We start from the raw sequence: 22008 nt of genomic DNA on the forward strand, positions 1-22008 counted from the left end.
AACAAACCAAGAACACCCACCCCCTTCAAAAGGATCACTCAAAAACCAACCCACAAGTATCTCACAAAGATAAAGCAAWACTTTACATCAAATTAGTAACATTTCAAGGGTTTTTGTAAATTACTGTAAATCAGTCCAATTTACATACAAAAAAATGTTTTACATGCACACACAACACACAGTTTTATATTATAATAAGTATTTACTTATTTTTATTGCCCTGCTTCAGTAGTTTAGAAATGATAGGGGTGGTGTGAAAGGTGACATCATCACCGAGGGACAGACTGGGACCCCTGCAGGCTACAACAGGATGAGCTGATATACAAGCTGTTTCGCAACTACTTAAATTCTGCATATCTGATCAGTTAAGGCCCTAAGGCAAGCTGTGCCTCGATTAGGGTAGATGAGAAAGAGAATATTTACATATTAACCTGTGATTCATCCAAGAAGGCTTCATATGGGCTTGTACGTTTCTGCAGTCTTTAACACTGAGCTTTCGGTTTTGTCCTTYTCAATCAATAGAGAACTGCAGATAACAGAACATGTCTATAAATAAAGAAATTCAAATGTTTTAAAAAACATGACGAAAACGGTAAACAAATCAACTGTGTCGACCTGAGCTTCATGTGTGTTTGAGCTCTGAGAAGCACCCAACCCAGCACTGTAAACCCCCCAAGCCCTAGTCAGAGACAGCTATAGGCCAACCTGAAGCACAGGGCCACRGGYGGCTCTGTCTGTTCTGTCACACAATCCCAGAAAGAATCCCTGTCCACAGATGTCYCAGTGTTAATTAAAAAGGCTGCAGCCTGGCTGTGCGGCTATGTATGGCCTTAGTGCCGGAGGGGCAGGCATTCGGCCAGAGGAGCGAAAGAGAGAGCCCTAGTGCAGTGTGGGGGCTTCTTTGAAAATGGAGCCATGACAGCTGAGGAGAAGCATGCGCGAGGCATGTTTGTTTTGCATTTATCCCCTGAGCGCAGCTGTGTGCACTGTCCTTTTCCCAGAACACCGGAACGCCGCGGCCTGTTCGCCCTCCCAGCAACCCCTTAGAGCGGCCTATGAGAGCACAGGGGCCCCATCTCCAAATCTCAGAGGAGCACCTCCAAACACTGAGAGACAAGCCATGTTGTCAGCAGTATGTTCATGCATTAGGCCTGAACTGCCATGTAAAACTGGATCCAATCTGAGTTGTCATTTGGAAAGGGTTTCTGATCCACTGTTTGTAGATGCTGACAGTTCATCCTGGATCATTCATAACACTATATCCTAGCAGAGCTACCTAGTGAAAGGGGAAATAATGAGGCTTGTCTTACGGAATTAGAGATGGATTCTCTGCTTAAGGTGCATGGGGTATCATATTTGGCTTCAAATCTATGGAGACCTTTTGTTTTGACTTGATCCAAATGGGACCTTGGGAAAACAGAAAGCCCATAATTGCATAAGATGATGAACACGTCTATTTTCTGTCACCTCCGCAAATCGTGACATGGAGCCATCGAAAGCACGGATCCAGTTTGCCCCCCCATTGTTCCATGTCCACACTGAGGTGAAGGGACGGGGGATCCGGTGTTGCCTGGGGGGGGGGCTATAAAGGGGTGAACAGGAAGATCTGTTTGTTGCCGAGGGACGGGGACGGGGGATGGGGATTGGACGGGGGACTATAAGGGTAGGGATCTGTTTGTTGCCGGGGGGGGGGGGCAATCTGTTTGTTGCCGGGGGGCTGTAATTGGATCCTGATCCTGGCATGCTGGTGGTTTTTCTTGAAATGGTCCTGCTCAGACCCTATGCCAAAAAGTTAATGAAGCCGGGCTCAAAATTCAGCCTGCTCAACTCAAGTCGTCATGCTAAAGCTGTCAGTAGGACAGCAGACCGCGGAGAATGAGGAATTTCTAACAACATTTCTCTACTGTCATTGGGAAAGTGATCATGTTGATGCAAACATGGAAATAAGGTCTTGAGAGCAGAATGAATTGCACTGGGTTGGCAGGGCAGATGTATATGGCTGCTAGATGCTGAGCTCTTTCAGAGCTCTACTAGAGTGCTATCCAGTTTTTATGACAGCCTGCTACTCTGACACCTCTCTCATGGGACGCAGCCTCTCCACATTCTTTACACACCTTCAGGAAATTCAGCATTGAACTTACATGTGTCTCTAACAGCGAAAGGCCATACATTGCATCTGGGACTGAGAGATGAATAAGAGCACATTGGTTTAGGAACAGAGTGGAGCTGCTAAGTGCCTACTGATGGCTCTCTCCAAGAGGAAAATAAACCGTGAGTGAGAGATGGAATAAAGTTGTGCAGTACACGTTCCCCCAAGTCCATCATGACCTGCAGCCAATTCACAGCCCTCCTCTGCCTCAACAAACTGTTTCACAGGGATTCACTTCACAAGTCTCCTCCAAGTGGAAAGAGACCTGGGGTTCCCAGTATAAAACTGACTGACGGCTTATTTTGTGTGGAGACAAAGTAATACTTCTAACAAAAGCACCAAAGGTTCTCCATTGAGAATACCATCCCACTATAGTGAGGCTTTGCATGAAAAGAGACAGTGGTCAACATTGACCACTGACCACTGACCACTGAACTAGTCACCATTTTATTATCCTCCCTCAAAAACTGCCTATATAATCTACACTGCCTCTCTGCTGTTCAAGGCTGCCGCTGGGTGTTATTTCTGGCAAAGGGACTGGAGGGCACTTTTCCTGTAACTCCCTAGGTGGAAATGTGAGGTGAGGAAATGCCAAGGGAGGAAATGGCATGTCCACTTTGAATCTCCTCCTGCAAACAGAGCTGAGCCTGTCTGGTGCTCTCAGACCCTGTAGCCCCTAGCAGGCCTGCTGTGCCTCTCTCTCATACTCACACACACCACTTCCTCGTCCCCGTCCCTCTCTGGCTCAGTGACGGCCCATCAGCGGGGCAAGTAGGGCTCTCCGTTTGCCCGCACTTAAACAAACCTGGATTTATATCTGACATTTAAATGTTGGAAGGTAGCACCAACCTAAAGTATGCTAGTGCTGACCATGCAAACCAGAAACAGTAAGCTACCTTTGAAATGGTTTACCTCTTTCCCAAACTGAAGAATATGACTGATTTTATCAGCACTCTTTCAGTTAGTCTGACGGAGATGGATCGGCTTTGGTCTTGACCGTTACCTACACCCCACTCCTTGAAGTAAAGCTGACCAAAATGACCTTAGGAAACCCAAATGTACACACAGACCCAAATCAGGCCCAATGTATGTGTGTGAATATCAGTTTGCAGTTTATGTGGAGAGAACAGTTGCACTTGCACACAGTCTGACAGAAAGGGAAAGGGATTCTGTGACAAAACCAGGATCAAAATGAATAAAGAAATACACACTTAAAATTTAAATACTGGAAAACAAGAAAGTATAATAACACCTGAACAGAAAAAGCTATATTGACACTCAATAGCAGGTGTGTTAGCGGACGCATCTCAATATCTGTACAAACAGCATTACCTGTATTAACTGAATAAGTGCAGGGATTGGTTCAAATCTATTCAGCTGTTTTTGTTATTTTTGTTGTGTTTTAGTTTATAGCTACTGTATAACCAGCACATTGTTTCCAACAAGCAACCAATTCATTTGTCTCGTTAAGGATAGGTCTGATTCTTGATTTCCTGCCTCTCACCTCATGCTTTGACTACCTGACTGACTGTTGTTCATCTCTGATGTCCACTGGTCTCTCCCATCAGAGACACAAAATAAAGAAGTGCACTGTCCAGATTTGTTAGTCTCTTTTCTCTCCTCTTCAGCAATTTGCTATGGCTTTTATCATCATTATTATTTTAGATTATCAATATTTCTGTTATAGTAGCACAGACTGCCTCCCCTCTCTGCTTTGGCTTGGATTGGACGTGGTGGGGTTCCCAGAGGCCCCTGTCCTGCTGCTGTTGAGGCATCATGTTGCCCAGGAGATGGCTGCACTGTGCTCTTTGGCCTTCATACGCAAGGCGGCGATGCTGGAGGACTTGCGGTCCGGGTCCATGCTGTTCAGATCATACCCGTTGATCGCTGACCCCATGCCAGGACCACCAAACAGGTTGCCCATGTGTGTCTGTCCCATGTGACCCCCAGGGTTCGGGACGCCCAGGAAGTCAGATACGCCGCTGCCAGAGTGAGGGTGAGGGGTCATACAGGACGTGACTGAGTCACAGGGCACTACGCAGCCTGGTACAGGGGACGCTCCGCTGCCGCCACCAATCCATGATGGGTTCTGTATCTGAAACGCAGAGAGAGGACAGGGTCACTTTAAATACCAAAAACTATGTGGGTGAGTCAGTAATTAGTTTTTTCAGACACCCTCTGTGGACTGAATATGATTATTGCAGAATGAAGGATGTGGTGTGTGTTTGACATCCTGTTTACAAACAAAAGAACCAACCGAGGATACTAATGCAATACAGCACAAGTTGTACAATTATTTATTGTCATCAGAGAATCCATCTCTATTCCGTAAGACAAGCCTCATTATTTCCCCTTTCACTAGGTAGCTCTGCTAGGATATAGTGTTATGAATGATCCAGGATGAACTGTCAGCATCTACAAACAGTGGATCAGAAACCCTTTCCAAATGACAACTCAGATTGGATCCAGTTTTACATGGCAGTTCAGGCCTAATGCATGAACATACTGCTGACAACATGGCTTGTCTCTCAGTGTTTGGAGTGCTCCTCTGAGATTTGGAGATGGGGCCCCTGTGCTCTCATAGGCCGCTCTAAGGGGTTGCTGGGAGGGCGAACAGGCCGCGGCGTTCCGGTGTTCTGGAAAAGGACAGTGCACACAGCTGCGCTCAGGGGATAAATGCAAAACAACATGCTCGCACATGCTTCCCCTCAGCTGCTCATGGCTCCGTTTACAAAGAAGCCCACATTGCACTAGGGCTCTCCCTCTCGCTCCTCTTGCCGAATGCCTGCCCCTCGGCACTAAGGCCATACATAGCCGCACAGCCAGGCTGCAGCCTTTTTATTAACACTGAGACATCTGTGGACAGGGATTCTTTCTGGGATTGTGTGACAGAACAGACAGAGCCGCCTGTGCCCTGTGCTTCAGGTTGGCCTATAGCTGTCTCTGACTAGGGCTTGGGGGGTTTACAGTGCTGGGTTGGGTGCTTCTCAGAGCTCAACACACATGAAGCTCAGGTCGACACAGTTGATTTGTTTACCGTTTTCGTCATGTTTTTTAAACATTTGAATTTCTTTATTTATAGACATGTTCTGTTATCTGCAGTTCTCTATTGATTGAAAAGGACAAAACCGAAAGCTCAGTGTTAAAAGACTGCAGAAACGTACAAGCCCATATGAAGCCTTCTTGGATGAATCACAGGTTAATATGTAAATGTTCATTTCTCATCTACCCTAAATCGAGGCACAGCTTGCTTAGGGCCTTACTGATCAGATATGCAGAATTTAAGTAGTTGCGAAACAGCTTGTATATCAGCTCATCCTGTTGTACCTGCAGGGGTCCCAGTCTTGTCCCTCGGTGATGATGTCACCTTTCACACCACCCTATCATTTCTAATACTACTGAAGCAGGGCAATAAAAATAAGTAAATACTTATTATAATATAAAACTGTGTGTTGTGTGTGCATGTAAAACATTTTTTTGTATGTAAATTGGACTGATTTACAGTAATTTACAAAACCCTTGAAATGTTACTAATTTGATGTAAAGTTTTGCTTTATCTTTGTGAGATACTTGTGGGTTGGTTTTTTGAGTGATCCTTTTGAAGGGGGTGGGTGTTCTTGGTTTGTTGAGTTTCCAAGTATTTTTGAAAGGTTTTTGTGTTTTAAGCTATATTGTACGGCTTTTTAATTAATGATGTTATACTTTACTTGTGTTCATGTTTCTATATATTTTTGTGTGAGTTACTATAGTACAGTAAGTTATTGCACTTACATAATATTTTAGAAATTTGTTTTACAAGCATTGAGAGCAAAACAGTTCTTCATCACATACTTATTTTTTAAAACTGCATCAACTACAATTTTTTTTTACGGATAATTGAAGTGCAGCTTCAATTGTCACGAATGATTTCATATAGTTCCCGCCAATTCTTTAAAGGTCCAGTGCAGTCCAAAAGTGATTCCCTGGTTTTATATATATTTCCTGATGAGGTTGGAATAATACTGTAAAATAGTGAAAATGATAATGGCCTTTTAATGTGAGAGCAGTTTGAAAAGACCGCCTGAAATTTCAGCCTGTTTTGGTGGGATGGAGTTTTGGCCTGCCTGGTATAGAATTAGTTAGACCATTAAGAAAGAGAGCTCCAACCCGCTCTGCCAATTTCAGCTGATGTTTAGTTCTCCCCATTAGACCACTCCCAGACAGTCTGGCACAATTCTTGCTTGAGAAAGTGCTCTTTGCTAAGAAGTGACATTTCTTTTTGACCATTCATATTGAAATCATATTAAGATATTTCATTGCTACCCTGTGAAATGATTTTATATTGTGATTATAAAGGCTGCATTGGACTTTTAAACAAACAATAAAACACATGAGGTCAGAGTTCAATATTTGACAATTTTTTCTATGCTGTTGTGTGGTGGGAATGATGCTACTGCAAGAAGGATTCCTATTCTCACGGAATGATCCTACATTTAAAGACTGGATGTTTTTTAGGATGGCAAGACTCTGAGGATTCATTAAGAGTAGCAGTTTTAACAATATCCTCAGCAATGGGTAACATCTGACCATAACTAACATGTGTGGAGAATTTGGGTTCTGGTGTTGTTCTGTTTATACTGATGTCTATATAATTAGGATGGAGGGTGGGAGGGCCATCAATAAAAATCTAGAGGGTTCCAAAAAAAAAAAAAGAAGCACGTCCATCTTCTTGCATACATATCCACCTCATATGTTTCATGACTGCGTCAGTTGCAGTGACAGCCTAAAATCCTCTGCATTTCAGACTTGAGTGCTGAAATGAGATCGCACAACCCCAAGAATGTCACGCTAATTGAAGTCGACAAAAATACTAACAGCGTTCTTTTGAACTGCTGACATTGTACAGGGTGGATTAGGGAGCGTATATTAACAGGTGACAGGCGAGGCTGAACAGCGGTGCTGCACACGGCTGGCTGTCACAACAGCCCTGGTCAGACATGGGATTTCACCAAATCAGAATGGAGGACGGAGAGTGTGACAGACACAGAGGCCTGCTACTGCTGACTGCATGAGAAAACCACTCCAATAACATGCATATCGTCTTCCACAGTTGAACACTTCCGATGACATAACTTTTTTCAAGCACTAATCAACTTCCCCTGTTCTCCAGTAGCTGAATTTCCTCTTCATTTTAGTTGGCTCAATTCATGCACCTTGTTGGAGTGAGGCAGCGCCATTGTTCCTTTCTCGAATCCACAGGCAAATAAAATGGCCATGAAAAACATATTTATTTACCATGTATTTCTTCCAATTTCTTTAACAAAGTCAATATATTTAGGAACACATTTATCACAAACAACAATCCTTACGAAAGTAAAAAAACAAAACAAAGGCAATATTGACATCTTAAAAAGTGTGTGCTGACTTGAACTTGAAATGCTTAGGACATTCCTTTAGAGAGATAAGCAAGCTCACAAGACTAACAGAAGGCTAAAACAAAAGAGACCTCAGAATTGGGGAGTTGTACAACCTGGTGCCTACATCTCCATGAAGCAGACAGTCCAATGTCACCGCATCAATTACAGTAGCTTCCCTCCTATACAGACGTTATTGCAATAGTTTATATATTACGCAGAACACTTAAAAAAAAGGTCATTTAAAATGTCCAGATACCAGTCATTCTTTTGAAAAGTGTTAGCAGTAGAACAATTGGCAGTAAATATATAGTGTACATATTATTTGCGATATATCCTCTATGCAGAGAAAGCTGACATACACTCTGCAGTGCTCACACTATACAAATAAAAATTGCTCATGCCAATGAAATGACCTTTGTCGAGAAGCACCCTCTTAACTACCTTGTTTTTCATATTATTTATTATTACAAAAAAATCATCAGTTAGAGATAAATGACATGGGATATACTATCTCTACAGGTTTTCAACATATTACCACATCCCCTCCCATATGCTTGGCAGACAGTGGTCCTGACTCACCATGCTACATAAAAATGTAGCACTGCTGTGATTTATATACACTGATCCAAGATCAGCCAAAAGCCCACAGGGCCTCTGACTCGAATACAGCAGCAGCGGACATACACAGACTAGTCATCTCTGTCGCACAGTGATTCTGTCTAGTCACCAATAGCACACACACCTCAACTCTCACCACTTCAAACAGTATTTAGGAAAGGAAACAATACAGGCGCCCACCCCACCTACAGAGAACAACAACCTTCCAGATAGTTCTATATGGACAGATAGAAGGTTTATGTTCCCCTGAACTAGATGATGCTGGGTATGTATGGGTGTCTGGGGGTTGCTGGGCCACAGCCCTGTCCGGTCAGAGACTGCCGTGTTGGGGAAACTCTTCAGCTTCTCTGGGAAGTCGTCCTTGTAGAGGACTGGGTCTGCACGGTGTTCCACTACTTCAGGGGCATGGTGCCGAACACCGACGCAAAACTTGTTGATGCACTCCGATCTGGGGAAGTGCACAGAAGTTTCCGGCGTTAACATTGAGGCAATCAACCACAGACAAAAAAACACATCCAGTATTATATGTCCACTACTACCTCTATGAATATTGATTTGGCATATACACACAATTTCTAGAGTTGCTAGGCGATGAACATGCTCGGTGCAGGACGTACCTCTCTACCATGTGTGTCTGGTCAGGGACAGACCGTCAATGGCTGTGCACTCAGGACACTTGAACTTCTTCCTTGGGGTCACCTAAATGGAACCAGGACAGTGACCTTTACAATCTACAATTGCTAACACAACTAAGAAACATACAGTACAGAATCTGTGTGGTGAGATCAAATCCCTGTGCTGATGAGACAAGTCTATAACCGTCACAGTACTGCTTAACAGGATCTATTTCTCCAGAGTCAGATGAACCTGTGGATACCGTTTTTATGTCTCTGCGTGCAGTTTGAAGGATATTGCTAACTGCTTTAGCTCAATTGTTAGCATGCTAGTCGATACTAGACTTCCAACCATTGTGCTAATGCTAGTTAGCATTGGCTTGCAAAACTACCTCCAACTTCCTTCATACTGGAGACAGAGACATAAAAAATGGTATCCATGAGTTCCTCTGACTCTGGGGAAGTAGATAAAGGACTTCATTGCCCAAATCCCCGAAATATCCCTTTTTAAGTTGCAGTTCTCTAGAATGTGATAAACCATTAGATAAAGTCATGCTAGTTGTGACAGCAGGTCCAGCAGTGGTTTGTTGCAGCAGAGTGTGATTGAGGGCTGTTTGCGCGCTGAGGGAGGATGGGTCTGCTGTATACCTGAATGGTCTTAAAAGGCCAAGGGCATGCCTGCTTGCAATGCCGAGGAAAACAAGCGTATGCTCATAAGGGGGTGTGGCCTTTCTCCGTCTTAACCCACCCCCACCAGTCCATCTTACTCCAGACTGGAGAATCAGTGCTGAGGAGGACGTGTTGGGAGATGTGGGGTGCGGGGGGTAGCTCTACTGCGAGGCGCAGAGAGTATGGAGGGAGTAGGTATTGCTTGATCTGAGTGGGGCGTGAGTGAAAGCCCTGGTGAGCTTAGGAAAACATAGTCGGGGGGTGGGACAGTCAGGTGGACAGCCCAGATAAGAGAGGTTAAGGCTGGGGGCTTTTAGGGACGGCCTCTGCAACTGGACACGGTCCAACTCAAGGTTGGGAGGTATCAGGGGGCACAAGAGGGGTGAGAACTGCATCAAAGACAGAGCCTCTATCAGGAACAGGAAGAAACATAATAATTTCTGCAATTCTGGGACTTTTTCCACCTCTGTGGAGTTTGGAGGTTATCGGCCTTCAGCTTTTCCTGATATGTGGTGCATGTTGTAGTAACTTGCTCCTAATGAGATATTAAATCATAGCTCCGTCCAATGCACCGCCATTGACTAGGAAGTTCACTGTTTTCTGGACCAGGGCCCATAGGGCTTCTGGTCAAAAGTAGTGCACTAATATATAGGTAATAGAATGGCAAATTCGGTGACGCACAAGTGGCTCTGGTGAACATTCCTAATAATTGAATTTGACCTCTAAGGACTAATGTCAGCATAATGGGTTTGGGTAGGACTGTTGGTGTCAGGTGGTGGGCCACGTTGTTTGCACGGTTCTGTACTTTTATGGGGGCTTTGTCATGGATCGTTGGCCAACCAGGAATGTTTCATGGCGATATCCTCAACAGTTCATATGAGCATCCACACCAGTTCTTGGTTCCTGGATCCTTGTAAGTGTACAGGTTAGGTTTAATACTGGAAAGGAAAGAAGCCAGTGTCACTCATCAAAATATCACGGGAACTACATGCAGATAAAATACTGAAATACAATTTAAAACATTTGTCATCCTACTCACTCGTGATATGATAAATGAGTCTAACCCTGAATAGAGGTTGCATTTTCACAGAAGTCATTTGCTTTGAAATCAAAAGGAAGGCTTTTTGGTTGACAGTGAAAGCAGATAACCTAACCTCACCTATGACCTTCCAATGCTCTCAAATCTGTGGTGACCTAACGCCTGCCCCCTTCACATACTGGAGGCTGGTCAGGGGGACACGAGGGAGAGGGGCTTTTGTCTGAGGCCTAACCTTGTGGTAGAAGGCTGCTCAGTCAGAAACCAATGGGACACTCGTTGGTCCAACTCGGACTCGTACTTCACACTTCCCCATCTCGTGGTCCACAGGTGGGCCGACCCGGGTACCCACCACCGGTACTGGAACTCCCTCCAACCTGAGGGGGATGGGTAGGGAAACAGAGCGGTTAGGACATACAAAGTTCCCAAGGTTTGCAGGAATCACTGGGAAAAGTTCCAAGTTAATGGAATATAGGCAACATTATTAAACATTCCAAGTAGCCTCCTTTCACTTTCTTCAAGGTAGTGCTAGAAGACCGCCTCACTGAGATATTTTTGAGCACAAGGTTTCACTTTATAAGAATGAAAGCTCAAGGCCCTCTCTGTGATGGTGCTAGAGAAGTGTGTGGAGATCTGGATACCTGAGCCCAGAACCTGTCGCCTACTATTGCCCAGCGAGAGGCAGTAGCAGCGTAGACAGCAACCTGCCCTCTCATTTCATGTCATTATGCCTCAATTGTCCTCAATAGGTCCTAATGCACTTCAGGTGAGTGCCAAAGCCGGGCTGTTAGCATGGACAGCAATTCAGCTTTGGCCCTGTCACCATCCGTCAACATCAAACCATATCTCCAGCACCCGGCAGCCGCCTCACAAATACCACTAACCTGAGGCTGACTTTAAGCTACCTGAGGAAGTTTCAACTCTGGGGTCCAGCCTAAGTAGCCTACGTTTAACTGCAGTAGAATGCACTAAGCCCAAGGTCACATTTGGGGTGATATCTCCTCAGGCGAGATACAGGGTATCCTCCTCTCTCACACTCGTAGCCAAACTGCAGTTTCGTCAGATGTCAAGCATGATGATGTCATCGTCGATGCCAGCACGCCTCATCTCGATCTCGTCGTACGGGAAGAAGCGGTTTTGGCTGAGGCTTGTTCTCTTTGGTGCGCACCACCTTGAGAGGCGGCGGCAATCTTCGGCCATAGAGAATAACCGAGGGACAGAAGACCAAGGGAAATATGAGGATAAGCCTACAAACAGACTGGTCATAGAAAATCCATTCTATCAATGCAAATGGAGAACCTTGCAAAACGGGTTCAGTTAGCATTGTGTGCTCTTGAGAAGCTGCAAAGACATTAAGTAAACTGAAAATTACTTCCCACACATTCCAAATCTGAACAGTATAATTTCTCAACCACACCTACACTAAGACAATCAAACCAGACTGGCCAGTTTCTAAGTCAAACTAAACATCTAGACTTCAGTTGAGAGGATGGAGTTGGGTTGCCATCAAGGGAGACGTTTCAAAAGGCAATCCTAGTGGAAAAGTACGCTAGCAGTAAATAATCACTGACTCGAATCGCAACGCCAACTTGAATCATGTGCGCAGCCCTGACCACAACCAAGATTCCTCTCAAGGCAGAGCAGCAACGTTACTTTTTAAAAAAGTAGTCTTTAGTGAGCTTGGGAAGTGTCCATGGCACGGAGCAGTAGTCAAGACAGATGGCACAGATGTTGTCACCCCATTAAGGCTCCTAACTGGGGCCTGACATAGCAGGGCAGCGGCTCCCAACTCACCGACGAGGCTCGAAAGAACGATCTCCACACTAAACTGTCAACAAGGAGAATCCTGTGATAATATTCAAGTGCTTTCCTCTCTCTTTCCTCCTCTCTTCCTTTTTCCAAAGATGAGCAGGGAGATGAGTGCAGTGCAAAATTCAGCCTTAGACTGATTGAATCAGTACAGCCTGGCCTTTTTCTTTTGGTATGGGTTTGCACACACGACTGAAACATTTTCTGGCTGCTGAAGCCCATCTACTTTGCTTTATTTTCGGACTTTCTCCTGGCTAACCAGGAAGATCCTCTTTCCACACAGAAAAACAGACCTGCTGCAATTCCCCATCTCTCCTGTAGTTCTCTGTTCTCCATGCTCTGCAGCCCCATAACGTGTCTTTGAACATGTGGAAAACAGGTTCTTCAGGTCATGAAGCTTAAGATTGTTTGAGTGAACAAATAAACTATGAAAGTTAATCATGACATCCAAACACAGTACAAATCTCATGTGCAATGTCAGAAGCAAAGATAAAGATAATACAATTCCTAGTGTTTTGTGGAACTTTATCTTAGTACTCCAAGACTTAGGCTCCAAGCACACCTTGTTAAATGCCAAACGTTCAGGACCGAGGCGGCAACGCTTATGGCCGCTTGGAAATAAACACAATCAGAGCTTGTGAGGATAGGAGGAAATCCTGTCCTCATCCCATAGCAAGAGGCCTGAGTTGAGCCCAAATGAACGGCCCTTGTTAATTCTAATGGGTCACAAAGCTCTGGCCAGGCTCCACTGACGCCTCTAATCAAAAGGCTACACTGGCCATTAGAAAGTCGAAGCTTCAAAGGGCCCGCTGCTTCATTACATTACACAACTCTAATGCAGAGGATAGATTTAATTCCCTGCCGTCCCGAGCTGTCAGTGTTAACGTGGCGCCATAAACAGCCGCATACCTTTAATCGCTTGTAAAGAGGAATAATTAAGCGAAACAGCACAATAAATTATGACTAATATAGCTTCACTCCTAAAACATCTCTAATGGGCTTAAATGAGGCTGTGGCAGGAGGATAGATCAGCGCCGCACTAGCAGAACACTGCACTCTGATGAAGTGGAGCCGTTCGGTACCGGGACCAAGTATATCACCATGAATGAACAGGCCTCTATGTCGTCTGGCTTGCCAATACCAGGAGACCTTTTGACATCGGAAGGTTTAAGAATGGAGGTTGGCTGCTGCAGCACCGAGTAGGGTGGGTAGGAAGGAGTTGGTTTTTCTGTCCGACCGGCAGCAACATGCACGGAGCTGCTCAGTTTCCCTGATTCTCAACATGAAAGCAAAGCCAGAAGAGAAGGTTTGGCTTCCAGCCCGACGCATGTCATGCTTTTCAGTGTCTAAACTTATAGAGAGATGGTCTCGGCTGCTGAAGCTTTTATCACTCATCTGGTTACAACATCAAGAGCTCCATTTTGTGTATTAAACCATGGCCATGGTGAAATAACCGACTTTCTCACATCAAACGTTTGGCAAGTTACATGGAGTGTTTCAGCAACTTTCCCATTCCTTGTTGATATCAATACCTCCATCTTTGTCCATTTTTTTTGACTCTTTGGTAGCCTATTGAAGTAAGGCAATCTGACAGAAACACTAATATCCCATCTTCGAACATCCAACATAGCATCATCGTTGTCCAACTGAAAAGGTTAACTCATGAAAACTCCTATTGCTGGTTGCTTGTTTAAGGGTAATTTTAATCAAATATGGGTTTAATGAACAGTAATGGGGAAGGGAGGGTCAGAATCAGAGGTGTTATTCACTAGGAACAAACAGAAGAAACATCTACCAAAATGGGAGGGGGACTACTGAACCTGTCAATAAAGACGTATTTTAGTCCCCCCCAAAATATTGTGTTGCAAAATGTGTACCCTATCCGTGTGCGCTAATGAATACACCCTAGGGCTCACCTTCAGGGGGACTCTTGTTCTGGTTGTTCACTACCACTAAGTAGCTTGGCCAGGCTGGGAACTTGGAAGATCTCAGTGATGACTCCGGAAGAGCGCTCTCGATACGGGTCGTAGGTCAGCACCACAGCAGTGAACCCTGGGACCCCTGGTGGGATGAGAGGCAGGAACAGAAGGGCTGTTCACACTCGACCAGCTTTACAGAGGACAAGAGACCAAAAAGGTTAGAGTCCTCACTCCTACAATGCAGACGTATGCCTAGCTACTTCATCTGCTGCCATTCCTGGCCGCGTCATGTTTTTCCATCATGATTTAAGCTGCCAATTCCATTTCTTGAATTCAGCAATGTCACCTGCAGTGATTTCCAGACAATGGTTTTAATAAGGGAACAGGAATCATCTAATTAACTCATTTGAAAGAATGAATATGACTACAACCGGGATGCCGAGCAACCCAGCGTGAAGTGATCTGGAATGACAAGCACACTATAAAAAACAGCAGTAGCTGAGCTGTTCAGAGCAAGCTCTGTAAGACAAGAGACAAAAGAGCTCCCCCTCATCTCAGGTACATGTGTAGTTAGTCCACACACTAATGACTTGGTAGTCTTGGCCTCTCCTGCTGTTTCTACAACTGCTGCTTTGAAGGATGTTTATAAAGTGACGTTGGTCCATGAAGCTCTGATGAAGCTCCCGATGCAAGCAAGGGTCCAGATGAGTTCCAGCGGGGCGGGGGGGAGAGAGAGGGAGGGCAGGGCAGGGGGGAGAGACGGAGGCAGGGCGATCAGGCAACGGTGTCGGGGGTCCGAGTGGTGGGGACTTGGATCCTTTCCTGGCCCCGTCTTAAATGGCCCGTTAACTCCTGGAAAGAGTGCACAGACCCTAAGCCTAGATCAAGTGACGCTTGTAAAATAAATACTGGCACAAGGAGGGCACACATATTACACACACGGAGACAAGAGACCTCAATACGCCTCTTGAACAACATATAGACAACAACTGAAAAAAAAAAAAAAAAAAAAACCCCCAATTTTTTTGAGTAACTCGATTAACAAGGGTAACATATGTCAACATGCGCACAGGAGACTCACTGCAGCACTTAAAGTGCTCTACAAATCTACAGGGTCAACTTCTAGAACGCTCCCCGTCTCTGTTAGCAGGAGCATTATGCTGACTGGATGGAATGTGGTTTTTAACCTAATTAACTAGTCAAACCTACAACAGTAAAGCAATTCTCAAATAAAGAGGTTGCAAGCTGACTTAATCAACTGACCAAAGGCCCCCCAAAGCCTCCAGACCTCCACTAGAGACAATGTGCTACCCTCATAGGGAGGGAAATGGAGATTTGAAAATAAACTGTGGGCCTTCTTGAGAGTGCTTCTCTGTTCTGATGCAGACAGGTGACCACAAACAGCACTGGTGTTTCTGTGGCTCTTCCAACGGCGTCCACCATGTCCTGTCACCAATAAACATGGTCACCGCCATATAGGCCTAGCAGAGTCGAGTCCTCACTCAATAAAAACTTGACTTCCTCTGTGGTGGGTGTGACACTGACATACAAGCAAGGAAGAAATAATTAAACTAACACGGTGAACATAAGTGGTGAGATGAAGAGAAGATGAAAGGGACCACTTAAGGTTAATTTGTCAGATGACATAAAACAAGATGAAGAAAGACAGGCCACTTTCTCCGAGGTTAGATTAGTTTGAAAATTGAGTTACTGCTTTACAATGCCATTTACAGCAGAAGACGGGGAATCAATGCAGCCATCTTGGGTGATTTAGGCTACACATTATTGTGGTGGTGTTAGAAAAGGTAAGAGGATGCAAATCATTGTAAAACACCTCATAAATATGCATCGAGAACAGCATGGCATTGAGTGTTTGACAAACAGGTTTCTCAGCTCAATAACAAACGCTTTCCGAAGGCAAAGTGGCCAGTAAACAGCAGCTCCAAAGTGATGACTGGAGGCAAGGTCCATTCTAGCCGCAGGGGGCCTTTGCATTTGTGTGAGGGTGTGTAGTTTGTGGTTGTGATGAAGTTGTCTAAACCAGGGATTAGGAAGAAGAGAGATGGTGCACACCCGTCAACATCTTCTCAAGAGCTGATATGAGCAAACATTCACAGTGCAGGCTTCGTCTGCTCTCTACCAGTGAAGGAATCGTCTGGCAGGTTCTTTGGCCCATTTAACCCACTGAAAAAAGCCTGACTTAGCCTAAATTCAAAATGTTAGATGTCCCTAGAAACTCCAAATGGTCAAGCTTAAAATATCAGTTGCCATCACATGAATAATCATTACTATGCAGGTGTAATTAATTCGGACCGAGAACCACCTTTTGAGCAAACCATGGTGCGTTGTTTAGTGCACCCAATTGCGAATAGTCACACATTCCAACTAAGGGAGAAAACACGCCCCGAGCTCAGAAGAAGAACACCTCCAAACCAATTGATATGAAAGCCCCCTGGGTACAAAGTCCCTAACCTTCAGCCACCTTTCAGAGGCTGAACAGGTGACTACATGGATTACCCGTTTCGTAATCTTACAACTATGCACCACGGCGTACAAAAGCGCAGCCTGTCTGTCCTCCCTAGCTGAAAAGCCTTCTAAAGCACTGCTTACTGCAGAGAGCCTGTGGAAATGTGCTTTCAATTATGACCCCGACGAAGGATACAGAACAGCAGAGAAAAAAAACTGCTGATTTAATTTAGTGTCTGTTCCAATTCTGCTCGACGTGGTTCCACTATACGTAGAGATAGCACTTCTCTAGCATTGGAATGGTAATAGGTCTGTGGCCCTGCACATAAAATTTGATTTGCTTACCTCTTGTGAGCAGGGATAAGACAGCAACGCTAAACTGACGATTGGTTGGGAAAAAAAGGCAGACAGGAGTTTCAGATAAAGAGAGAGGTGGGTTAATGTCAGTGTAACGTTGAATTAACCAGCTACCCACTCCGAAAAAAGGCAACACTGGCTGTGATTGAGCAGTTGGCTTGAGTAAGGATAGTAATTAGACCTGAGGTCTTTTGAAAGAGCTTTGAAATTATCTGAGAACCACGTGTTGTAAACATACCTTCAGTCAGAGGTCAGTGTGATTGTTCAGCCAACATAACCTGACTGGCTCAAATATCACCAACCATTGGTAGGACCTGGGTAGGGCTGTCCAATAAGGAGGAACATGGGCCGCCCTCCTCTACCCCACAGATCAGACAGATGGAAGGGCGGAGCTGCATGTGGTGTCTTTGGGGGACTGCAGCAGATCCAGGCTGGGGTGATTACACCCCTGAGAGGTGGTAGCTTGAGCCAGCTGTCTGCAATCCCCACACTCCTAACAACCACAGAGGTTACATAACAGCAACACACACACACACACTCACTCGCTTTAACAGTGTTCTCTCACACATACACAAATGACTCAAAAAACACTAAGGATGTATTTTTCACCACAACTGGGAGGCATCCTCCCAGTGCAAGAACTGCTGACAGCAAACGCACTGGCTCGTTTCAGCAGTACTGGTTTTTTACCAAAGCAGCCAAAGACCACAATGTGTGGAGAGAGGGACCTATAGAAGGAAGCTGTCCGCCCCGATTACACTGGAAGACTTACTGGGTAAACTGTGTCATATTCTGTCACTGAGGGAGTCAGTCACTGTGTTGGAGCCAGCACCAGTAGTGTCAGGTCACACATTAATACCAACACACTGCACCCATAAATATGACTCGTATGTCTAAGAAGATTCAGTGGTTAACCACAGTCAAAATACAATAACATTAGTGGTGTAGGCCCTTAGAAGGGCATAGATTATAGCAGGCTCCAGTGATGATTTTGATGTAATCCAAAATCAAGTTAAAACACTACTAGCCTAATAACGCATCTTTCCACTCTTTTAAAAGACCTAGCAACTAGAGGTATAACTCACCACTCAGAGGGGTTGTTCCACTGTTCGTAGGTGCGGGCAAGCATAGGGGTAGATGCGGTGCATTGATGATCTGAAGCGCTTGTCATTGCGATGGCCTTCATGGAGCTGAAGTAGCGTCCCAGAAACCAGCGGCCTGAGGAGAACAGATTTTTGGGAGTAAAAACATATGGTCTGGGCCCTGGACAAACAGACAAGCTGTCATAAACGTGAACACACATTCAGAAGGCAATCCCGATTCCATGGACGGAGGCACAGAAAGGACTGCTCTAAGGACGGTTAGAATTCTTAACGTCATCTGTCCTACAGCAGGCCAAGACCTTCTAACACTCACTCTGACTTTCAAGCACAGGGCAGCCAAATATCAACCTGGCAAGTGGCTCCAACCTTTTCTGTTACTGTAACCCAACTGAAATTTGACTCTTCCAGTGTACCCCTGAAGTAACCCCCTCATGTGCATTTACCAGTAACCTATGGTCTCCAATGAGTCCTCCTCAAGTACCTCCAGTGGTCCCGTAAACCTGGTTGGGAACCCCTGACTTAAGGCGAAAAAAAAAAAAAAAAAAAAAACAAACAATATAGATAGGCATTGGTACATACATGTTTCATCCAAGATGTAGGCGAACTAATGTATGCATCTACCTTTAGTTGCGCATCAAAAATGTATAAAGTCAATTCTATACCAGTCCATGGTAACAACAAGGGGCATTACGGTGCCGGAGGGAAGTGTAGCCTAGAAGTCAATCATATTTCAATGGCCAATGTTCTAGTAACAACATCCCCCAGGCAGGCACCCCGGCTTCCCTGGTGCTCCCCTCCCACTGATCCATTAAGAGACAGCTATGGGGAGAGGAGCCCATAAGATGTTAATTTATCCTAAAACAGAAATGTCTCCCTGCCAGGAGGCGCCATGGTCAGTGTGACGCCGACCCCCCCAGCAGGTTCCTAGGTGAACCGAAGTGCAGCCCTCTTTAAACAAGCACATGGGGGAGGTCCATAACTGACCACTCAGCTCCAACTGACATTTGACTGGTTAGCCAGAGCACACCTGGAACTATTCACAAACAGCCTGAAACTCAAGATATTAATAGCTATTATTTGTTGGTGAGAATAAGACCCCAGCTGAAGAAAGTTCCTCCTCTGTTTGGGATTTGGTGCAGAGGATGATCAAACGACGCACAGACAACAACGGTGCACAAAATTAAAAACTGCATTCAGCAAACACAGTTCTAGCATAGGCCGCTACAGGCCTTAGCCAATGAGCCAAACCGTTTTGCTAGAGCTGTGGTGTCTTGCCTGGCTACAGGGCTTCTAGTCTTCCATAGCAGTGGGAGCCAAGCTTGTCCCTGGGTTTTTGTTGTCGTATGTCCACGCGAGCTCTCAGCGGCACATGAAAGAAGGAACCAGCCTCCCAACTCCCATCCCCACCCGTAGTTCCCCTTTAACACTGGAGAAATACAAAAACAGCGTTTATTTTTATGGAGGGGGTGAGGAGTATTCAAACAAATACTTTCTAATCTCAGGGGGATACCCAGAACGGCCCATAAATCAGCCAGTGATGAAAGTTTCCTTTCCGACCGGAGGAGGCAAAAAGCAAACTGCCTCCGGCCTAAGGCCCCCGCCCCGCCCCTTCCTCAGCGCCTGCAAGGAATTTTTATGAAGGGAAGAAGAGACGGCAGTCAACAGCCCAGAGAAAAAGGGCAGAGCGGTCTGCTTCACTGCAGCCTGTCATCCCTTCCTCCTAACATACGGTGCGGGCTAAGGAGGCTGAATTCTCTTTGAGATGTGCTTAAACTTGGACCATAAACAACATCAAATCAAATGTATTTATAAGCCCTTCTACATCAAGCTGATTGTCACAAAGTCGCTGTACAGAAACACAGCCTAAAACCCCAAAACCAACGCAAATGCGGTGTAGAAGCAGCAGTGGCTAGGAAAACTCCCCTAGAAGGCTAGAACCTAGGAAGAAACCTAGAGAGGAACCAGGCTTATGAGTGGTGGCCAGTTCCCTTCTGGCTGGTGCCGGTGGAGATTATAACAGTACATGGCCAAGACGTTGAAACGTCATAGTGACCAGCAGGGTCAAATAATAATAATCAAGTGCTGTAGAGCATCACAGGTCCCAGCCACATCAGGAGTAAATGTTCAGTTGGCTTTATCATAGCCGACTCATATCCAGTCAATTCAAAACTGATTTGGCTAATCTTTGTAACTGCAACTAAAATAAACTTAATTACTTGCGCCTCTTAACCGATATAAATTGAGTAAAGTTAAGTGTCATGGTGAACAATTCTTTGTTTAGCACAAACTTGCTTAGGAGCCATTGTAGTATTACCACGATGAACACTCAAAGCTGATCATCATAGTGGTTCCCAGTGGGACTGAGAAAATCATAGACTAGAGAGCCAGACTTTCACGACAGCGTCAAAGGGAACAACCCAGTCTACCATCATCTTTCTCTAGCTATACTATGCTGTCCGTCAACTTCCTTTTTAAACAGGGAAGGGTTTCAGACAGGATTACATTGGGCTTGGTACTATAGCTGCAGCCCTGTGATTGACAGTACTTCATTAGCTGTAACTGATCAAACAAAGCATGTATTCTATTCCTAGGGTTCTGGACACCCACAGGCTCGCAGAGTGAAGCCTCAGGTGACCACACTAACATTTAGCGAGCTTTAAGCACTTACTCACATTTGGGACCTATGTTGGATGTCACATCAGATGTTGAAATCATTTTTTCTCCTGAAATGATGCTTGCTGGCTAACTGCTTGGAGTAGGAGTTTTACATTTGACCTAAGTTGTGAGGCCCTGTATAAAGTGAACAGAATGTCTTCAATTTCAATTCAATTCAGGACTAGTAAATCATAAACAGATAGTCAAATCAGCTGACATGGAGTCATCATGCGCAAGGCTGTTTATTCTGATATTTTTCCCACTAATTGGTCATTTTGACCAATCACATCAGATCTTTTTCACAGCTGATGTGATTGGTCAAAAAGACCAATTTAGTGAGAAAGAAAAAGATCAGCCATTGTGTATTTTGTCATACTAGACATATGGTCAGGGACCTTTTTAACACGCCATAAAAGGATGAAGATAAGTGTGGAAAAATCAGAACGCTGAGGACAAGGAAAGACAGTTAGGCCCTCTGTTGACGTGAGTAAATAATCACTTCAGCTCCTCAATAATAGACAACAAAAAATATGCTCCTACAGCCAACTTCAATTTTTTTTTTAAAGAAAGAAAAAACAACAACATTTTGAACACATCCAAATGAGTTTTAGAGTTTGACAATGTGTTTTTAATACTACTGAAAATGTAAGTCCTTTTATGGGGGACCGACTCAGTGATTCCAGTGTCCTTTTCTCTTCAGCCATGAAATGTGAGTGGAGGAGTTTCTCCAGAATGTGTCAGGTGTGGACTGATAATGGAATCGGCTCTGCAGCACCCATTAAATCCTGGATAAGAATGGGCCTTTGTGCTCCGCCCTACCCCACCCTTCACGTCCGAGCCGGGCTCCACCCTCCTCCCGTCGTCCTGCAGGGCCCAGACACGCACATGGCAGTGACATACCTACGCCTCACATTCCCCTGGCTAAGATGTACTCACTACTCAACACTCAACCAATATGATTTGGCTGTGTTCACTCTGATTCCAGTGAATTGATACACCTGTTTTATTATCAAGTATTTTGGTTTTTAACCGCCAAAACAAACTACAATCCTTCCCTTATCATAAGTCTCATCTCTACGGAGAACCTTTTCCTGACAGTCCTGCAGCTATGGAAGACAACTGATTACACATCTCAAAGCTAAATTTCCAAGCGCTAGACAAGACAGACTGACAGAAAAACACATAACAGTCGATAAGCATTTTCAGATCCCCCACAG

The 22008-nt window shown here is 44.9% G+C and overlaps 1 protein-coding gene and 1 pseudogene across 1 annotated transcript in view; both read right to left on the reverse strand.

The window, feature by feature from the left end:
- Positions 1-3372: 3372 nt before the first annotated feature.
- Positions 3373-22008, reverse strand: part of alx4a (ALX homeobox 4a) — a 72840-nt gene continuing 54204 nt past the window's right edge. The window contains exon 4 of the mRNA XM_070445458.1: positions 3373-4244. Within this exon, the coding sequence (XP_070301559.1) occupies positions 3924-4244 (321 nt within the window). The 3' untranslated portion in view covers positions 3373-3923. The remainder of the gene's footprint in view (positions 4245-22008) is intronic.
- Positions 7393-21018, reverse strand: LOC111969142 (exostosin-2-like; annotated as a pseudogene).

Source organism: Salvelinus sp. IW2-2015, linkage group LG10, assembly GCF_002910315.2.
Source record: "Salvelinus sp. IW2-2015 linkage group LG10, ASM291031v2, whole genome shotgun sequence".
In the NCBI taxonomy this organism is placed as follows: domain Eukaryota; kingdom Metazoa; phylum Chordata; class Actinopteri; order Salmoniformes; family Salmonidae; genus Salvelinus; species Salvelinus sp. IW2-2015.